The 6767-nt window shown below is 64.4% G+C and overlaps 1 protein-coding gene across 1 annotated transcript; it reads left to right on the top strand.

The window, feature by feature from the left end:
• The first annotated feature begins 6 nt into the window (after positions 1-6).
• On the top strand, positions 7-6525 carry LOC104911690 (striated muscle-specific serine/threonine-protein kinase-like). The gene is made up of 12 exons (XM_010713641.2): positions 7-1550; positions 1660-1806; positions 1882-1998; positions 2086-2253; positions 2589-2711; positions 2863-3027; positions 3205-3817; positions 3902-4141; positions 4212-4435; positions 4746-4821; positions 5011-5160; positions 5304-6525. Exons 1-12 carry the CDS (start codon positions 50-52, stop codon positions 5509-5511), a joined length of 3732 nt encoding a protein of 1243 aa, XP_010711943.1. The 5' UTR covers positions 7-49; the 3' UTR covers positions 5512-6525.
• Positions 6526-6767: the final 242 nt, after the last annotated feature.

The following is a 6767-nucleotide window of genomic DNA, read 5'->3' as shown; positions in this document are numbered from 1 at the left end:
GCCGCGGCGGCGGGGGGCCGAGGACGAGCACGCCCAGCGCCTGGAGCTGATGCGGCAGCGCCTGCTGCGGGGCGGCACCGCCGACGGCAAGGTCAGCGGCCTGCGGGGTCCGCTCCTGGAAACGCTTGGGGTCAGCCCCAACAAGAAGGGGCAATGGCCGCCCCGCATGGAGCAACTGGCACCCTCAGTGCCGCGGTTGGTGCGGGCAGCGTCCAGCGAGGCAGCCACGCCCCACCTGCTGCCCCCGGAGCGCGTCCTGCAGAAGAGCAGCTCCTTCAGCCACGGCGATGCTGAGCCTGTCGTCCGGCACCGCCGCTCCGGAGCGCCCCTGGAGATCCCAATGGCCCACGCTGAGATCCAGCGGCTCAAGGAGTCCCCGTCACTCTCGGCGCTCTCCGAGGCACGGCCCCAGGCACCGGAGACCATGGTACCGCAGCCCCCTGCGGCCAAGGCTGCCCAGGAGAGGAGATCCAGCACCGAGGAGCGGGCCCAGTCCCAGGCCAGAGCTGCCACCACCACTGTGGGGAAGAAGCCAACGGAGGAAAAGGTGCCCACTAAGGCTGAAGCCACCAGAGCAACAGAGACCCCTGGGGTGGGGGCTGCCAGGCTCAGAGCAGCCACCCTGCAGCAGCCTTCGGCCCCTGGTGCTCGCACCCCTAAGATGTCCTCCTACGCGGAGGTGATGCAGGCAATGGGAGCCACGTGGGAGGGGGAGCTGGCCACCAAGGAAGCCCCCCGGCCCGCCTCTCCCACTGAGCCCCCTGCACCGGCACCAGCACCAGAGAAGAAAGAGGTGCAGCCCACCGGCTCCTCCAGCTCCCTGCTCATCCAGGACATTGACTCTGAGGAGGTCTTCGAGGCCAAATTCAAGCGGAGCCGTGAGTCATCCCTCAGCCGTGGGCTGAAGCTCCTCACCCGCTCCCGCTCGGAGGACCGGCACTTGGCCAGCCCCTCGGCCCGCGACGACGGCATTTACCGGCCCACACCAGCCGGCGTGCCCCTGGAGCTGCGCCGGAGCCAGCCCGCCGGCTTGGAGAAGTCCAAGTCGGTGCAGGACCTGCACGAGGTGGAGAAGGACAGCAGCTTCCTCCGCAGGATGTCTGTGCTCCTCAAGCGCACCCCACCCCCCGAGAGGAGGAAGAGCAAAGGCGAGGAAGGTGGCGGTGACACTCCGACCCGCGGGCGCCGCTTCTCCTGGAGTCTGGGCTTGGGCAGCTCCAAGGAGCGCAGGGACTCGGAGAGCCTCAAGTCGGAGCCGGGGGCTGGCGGGGAGTCGCCGGTGGTAGCAGTGCGGCGGAAGATCAGTGCCACTATGGAGCGGGTGTCCTCGCGGCTGCGCAGCCTGTCAGACGAGCGGCCCGAGGACGAGGGGCCGGGGGAGCTGGGTCAGCGGCGGCCCTCCCTGCTGCGCCGCTCCATCTCGGAGGGGGACAGCCTGCGACGGGTGGGCGTTGTGGCGCAGGACCAGGTGGGACCACCTCCGGCACCCGCACCATCCTCCGAGTCCCTGCGCTCGGAGGGCAGCACCCGCTCCACCGCCTCTGCCAAAGGTGAGCTGGGAGCACCCTGGGGCCGAGCTGCCTCAGCACGGCCACGCAGGCGTCCCGGTAGGTCCCCAGGAATCAGTCTGAGCCACCCTCTCCCCTCTTGTACCCGCAGGTGAGGGGCAGAAGCGGTCACGCTGGGAGCGCTGGGGGCTCTCCCGGACGAAGAAGGAGAAGGTGGCCTCACAGCCCAGCATCCCCTCCAGCCTGCTGCGGGAGGATGGCTCTGCAGCTGGGCGGCAGCATGCACCCAGCGAGTCAGGTAGGCATGACCGGCATATGAAGCACATGGGTCATGTCCTGACACCCCGTCCTTACCATGACCTCTGCTCTCCAGATTTCCCACCCATTTTTCACATCAAGCTGAAGGACCAGGTGCTCCTGGAGGGCGATGCCCTGACTCTTTGCTGCCTGCCTGCTGGCTGCCCGACCCCCAGAATTGTCTGGATGAAAGGTGGGGGCTGCTGCTGCCAGAGCTGCCTGAGTGAGTGGGTACCCAGGGAGCAGCTGTAGCACTGCTTTCCTCTGCTCCCCTTTGCAGATAAGCGGTCACTGCAGGCAGACAATGTGCTGAACATCATCTCCTGCAAGGACGGCCGCCAGATGCTCACCATCTCCAAGGTCTCCAGGAAGGATGCGGGGCTATATGAGTGTGCAGCCGCCAACACCCTGGGCACAGCCATCAGCTCCTGCACGCTGGCTGTGGCACGTAAGGACACGGGGGTGGGGGAATCTCAGGGGACAGAGTTGCTGCCCCACAGGGACAGAACACATGCCACGTGCTGGGGATTGTTTGCTCGGGCTGCTCGGGGCTGGCTCTGGCAGGAGGGATGCATGCTTAGGCACTGCTGCTAATATGGTGAAACAGCCATGGGGCTGGGGACTCTCTGGGGCAGAGCACTGGATCACTGCTCTGCACATCCCAACTAGGAGCTTCCAAGGCTTTTCAGGCTGCTGCTGCACAGGTATCTCCCTGTATGTCCAAGCCCACACACCCTTCTGCTGGCCAGGCATGCAGCCTGCCTACTATGTGTCCCCTGGCAGGGCTTCCTGGGCGGCCAGGCACCCCGGAGATCGCCCAGAAGTACAAGAACACGGTGCTGGTGCTGTGGAAGCCCGCAGAGAGCAAAGCCCCCTGCACCTACACGCTGGAGCACAGGCTGGAGGGTACGTGGCCAGTGAAATGTGGCCGCCCCCACTCTGCCTGGGGGCACCTTTGGCTGGGCTACAACGCTCACCCTTGCATGGATGGGTGCTGGAGGCCTGGGAAAGTGGGACAGGGTGCAGCCGGAACCTCATCATGCCTCCATGCCGGCAGGGGAGCACGAGTGGAAGTTGGTCAGCACTGGCATCACTGACTGCTACTTCAACGTGACAGAGCTGCCCCCTGGCAGCGCTGCCAAGTTCCGGGTGGCCTGCGTCAATAAGGCTGGGCAGGGGCCTTACAGCACCCCATCAGGCAAAGTGCATCTGGAGGCAATGGGTAAGCCAGCTGTTCCCGTAGGGTAGTGCCCACTGTGAGCCCCGTGGCATGGGGATGCAGCAGCATGGTGCTTTGGGGGCTTTTCCTCCAGGGATTTAGACAGTGGGATGCTGCTTGCACCCTGCTCCTGGATACACATACCACAACTCTGCTCGTGGTTCTCCTTCCTCCCTGCAGACTCCCATGCTGCTCCAGCCAAGAACACTGCCATCCCCGTGCCTGACAAGGCAGCTTCCAGCCGGTCAACCCAAACACCCCAGGCACAGTTGGAGCCCCCGGCCCCAGGGCTGCCCCCAACCACACCACCTCGCAAGCACAAGGCAGTTCTGCAGAAGCCTGAGCAGCCACTGCAGCCATGTGTCCCTGAGGGGGCGCAGCCAGACCCCAAGCTCCCACCCAACATCACTGTCTGCGAGCCCCCAGAGCTGGTGTTCACTGCCCCTCAGACTGCTGCCATGCCCCACACAGGCACCACTGCTGCTCCCATGGACACATCTGCTCCCACCTTGCCCACGCGGGTGTCCCACCAACCCAGGGCACCCTCTCCATCCAGACCCTCCCCTGCTCCCTCGGCATCCACCACCCCCAACACTGCACCCACCAGGAAGATGCCCCCCTACATGGTCACGTCCTTCGTCTCTATGCCCCCCGCCTCGCCCCCTGCCCAGGAGGCACCTGCCTCCACCCTGTCCTCCAAGGAACCCTCAGGTGACAGCAGGGCCCCGGACGGCACGGCACTGCGGCAGGGTGTCCCCCAGAAGCCATACACCTTCCTGGATGAGAAAGCGAGGTGAGGAAGCGAGGGGGGGTGTGCTGTGCCAGGGTTCCCCTGGAGCATCCTGCACAGGGGGCTGAACAAGACACTGTGCCTCAGGGGCCGCTTTGGGGTAATTCGGCTGTGCAAGGAGAACGCCACAGGAAAGCTCTTCATGGCCAAGATTGTGCCCTACGAGGCAGAGAGGAAGCAGAGTGTGCTGCAGGAGTATGAGATCCTGAAGGCACTGCATCACGAGCGGATCATGGCCCTACACGAGGCGTACATCACCCCTCGCTATCTGGTGCTCATCTGTGAGAACTGTGCTGGCAAGGAGATCCTCTACAGCATTGTGGACAGGTCCAGGGGGTGGGGGTGGCAGGGTTTGGGGGCCCAGTGTGGGAACCCTGCTCATGTCCCCTATCCCCAGGTTTCGCTACTCAGAGGATGACGTGGTGAGCTATGTCCTGCAGCTGCTGCAGGGCCTTGAGTACCTGCATGGCCGCCGCATTGTGCACCTTGACATCAAGCCTGACAACGTTGTGGTCTCGGGCACAAACGCTCTCAAGATCATTGATTTTGGCAGCGCCCAGACCTACAACCCCCTGGTGTTGCGGCAGCTGGGGCGACGTGTGGGCACACTGGAGTACATGTGTGAGTGAGGCATGCTGTGCCCGTGCACGGAGCCTGGGGAGCCGAGAGGTGCCTGGGGAAGCTGAATAGTGGTTGGGATGCTGGGGGTATCTAGAGGGGACTGTTGGGCTCAGTGGGAGCATTTGGGTGTCTGTGGGGCAATTGGGGTACCTGATGCTGGGTTGTGTTGGGGTGTCAGCAAGGGGTGCTGGGAGGGAAAAAGGGTGGGGTGTTGGTGGTGCTGTGTTGGCTGTGGCTGTTGGGGGTGCTGTACTAGGGGTGCTGGGTTTGGCTGCTGTGCATATGACAGAGCTGCTCACTCTGTCTGCAGCGCCAGAAGTGGTGAAAGGCGACCCGGTGGGCTCCGCTGCGGATGTTTGGGGTGTTGGCGTCCTCACCTACATCATGTAAGAGAAGGGGACTTGGGGGTGAGCATCTGAGATGTAGCAATCCCCATGAAGGGCCGCCAGGCTAGGGGGGGATGCTGTAGCCCTACAGACTGTTCTCAGCTGGATGTTTGTCCCACATGGGGATTGGGTGGGTGCTCGGTGCCCTCTCACCACTGTGCCCAACCCGTGCCACTTGTTCTCTCCCAGGCTGAGTGGGCGGTCGCCATTCTTTGAACTGGACCCCATTGAGACAGAGAACCGCATCCTGGCAGGACGCTTCGATGCCTTCAAGCTGTACCCCAACGTCTCACAGAGCGCTGCCCTCTTCATTCGCAAGGTCCTCACCGTCCATCCCTGGTGAGTGCCTCCTGAGCCCCATCCCTGCTTGGGAATACTGAGGGGGACACCCAGGGGGTCTTGGAGGGAGGTACTGGTGTTTGGCTTGGGGACAGTGTGGAGGTGGTGGGCACCCCGTGGTCTCTGACACCGAGCTGCCGCAGGAGCCGCCCCACAGTGAAGGACTGCTTCGCCAACACCTGGCTCCAGGATGCCTACCTGATGAAGCTGCGCCGCCAGACTCTCACTTTCACCACCAATCGCCTCAAGGAGTTCCTGGTGGAGCACCAGCGGCGCCGTGGCGAGGCTGTCACCAAGCACAAGGTCTTACTCCGCTCCTACCAGGGCAGCCAGCCACCAGGGCCGCAGTAGCCATGAGGGGTGAGGAGCCAGAGGAACATTCCAGGGGCCGCGGGACAGGGCGGCCAAGGAGCCAGGATGAGCCCACGGACCCCACCTGCCAGGGATGCCGGCAGGGCAGGACAGGGACAGAGACGAGTGGCGTCTTTCAGTGGAGTCTTGAAGAAGAGTTTCTGGAAAATGGTGCCCCAGCTGGGGTCAGATGGCGATGCTGGAATGGATGGAGAATGTGGCAGAGGGTTGGGGGAAGAATGTGATGGGGACAGGATGGAGATGGGGGTCTGGAAGATCTGCCAGCATGCCGGCCAGCCTAGGCCACGTGGTCAGTGGGGGACTGGCCCCAAAATGTGGCCGCCCCTGCAGTGTCCAGCGCAGCCACGTGCCTTACCCGCAGCCCGTGGCTCCCACTGTCATGACACAGGGGGACAAGGGGTGGCCCCATCCCCTAACATAGACTGGGGATGCCCACGGTCAGTGTGCTTTGCACGGGAGTGCCGAAGACAGAGGCTGCTCCGCTGGGCTGCGCAGAGGGGCCAACCGGCAGCACAGGCCTGCTCCTGCTCTAGAGGGCTGCAGCCCAGGCCCCACACCGGTGCCTTCCCTGGGCTACACATGCTCTGCACCTACTCAGGCCCACACTGCTCTTGCTTCTGGGGGCACCCCGAGCAGGAAGAGATGCTTGCAGCCGCCCGTACCCAAGACGTCCCGTGCAGCCCCTCCCGCCCCACGTGCAACCCCACATGTGCCTTGCTGAACCACACACCCCACGCACACGCGTGCCCTCGCACACACACGCTGCCCTGCGGGGTGCTCCATGCTGTGCGGACCCCATCACCTCCCCTGGGTGCCTCCGGCTGGGGCAGCACTGGGCAACTGCACTGCAGCGACTGGACTTTATGGATAGCGGGGAGAAGTTCTGCCCCTGCTCTGTGCCCCCGCCTCTCTGCCAGGCCTCAGAGTCGCTGCTGTCCCTGCGAGCCGAAGCGAGTGCCGTGCCAGAGCAGCAATAAAGGCCCTGAGCAGCCCGAGTCTGTCTGCGTGCCTCTGTGGGAGGGGTAGCGTGGCTACGGGGTGGGGACAGCCTGAGGGGGCCTCAGCTCAGGGGCCAGCTGAGGGCTGGGAGCAGCAGCGGCTCAGGGCTGGCTGCGCACACACACAACGCGTTCCCTCACGCCCGCACCACCAGGCCTCGCTCACAACCCGCATCGCAACGGCCCCACGCACAAGCGCACACCCACGCGCCCCGCATACGCATGCGTACAGCCACG

Source organism: Meleagris gallopavo, chromosome 7 (genome assembly GCF_000146605.3).
Source record: "Meleagris gallopavo isolate NT-WF06-2002-E0010 breed Aviagen turkey brand Nicholas breeding stock chromosome 7, Turkey_5.1, whole genome shotgun sequence".
Classification (NCBI taxonomy): domain Eukaryota; kingdom Metazoa; phylum Chordata; class Aves; order Galliformes; family Phasianidae; genus Meleagris; species Meleagris gallopavo.
Note: the sequence above shows the minus strand (reverse complement) of the source record. Positions and strands in the feature narration are given on the sequence as shown.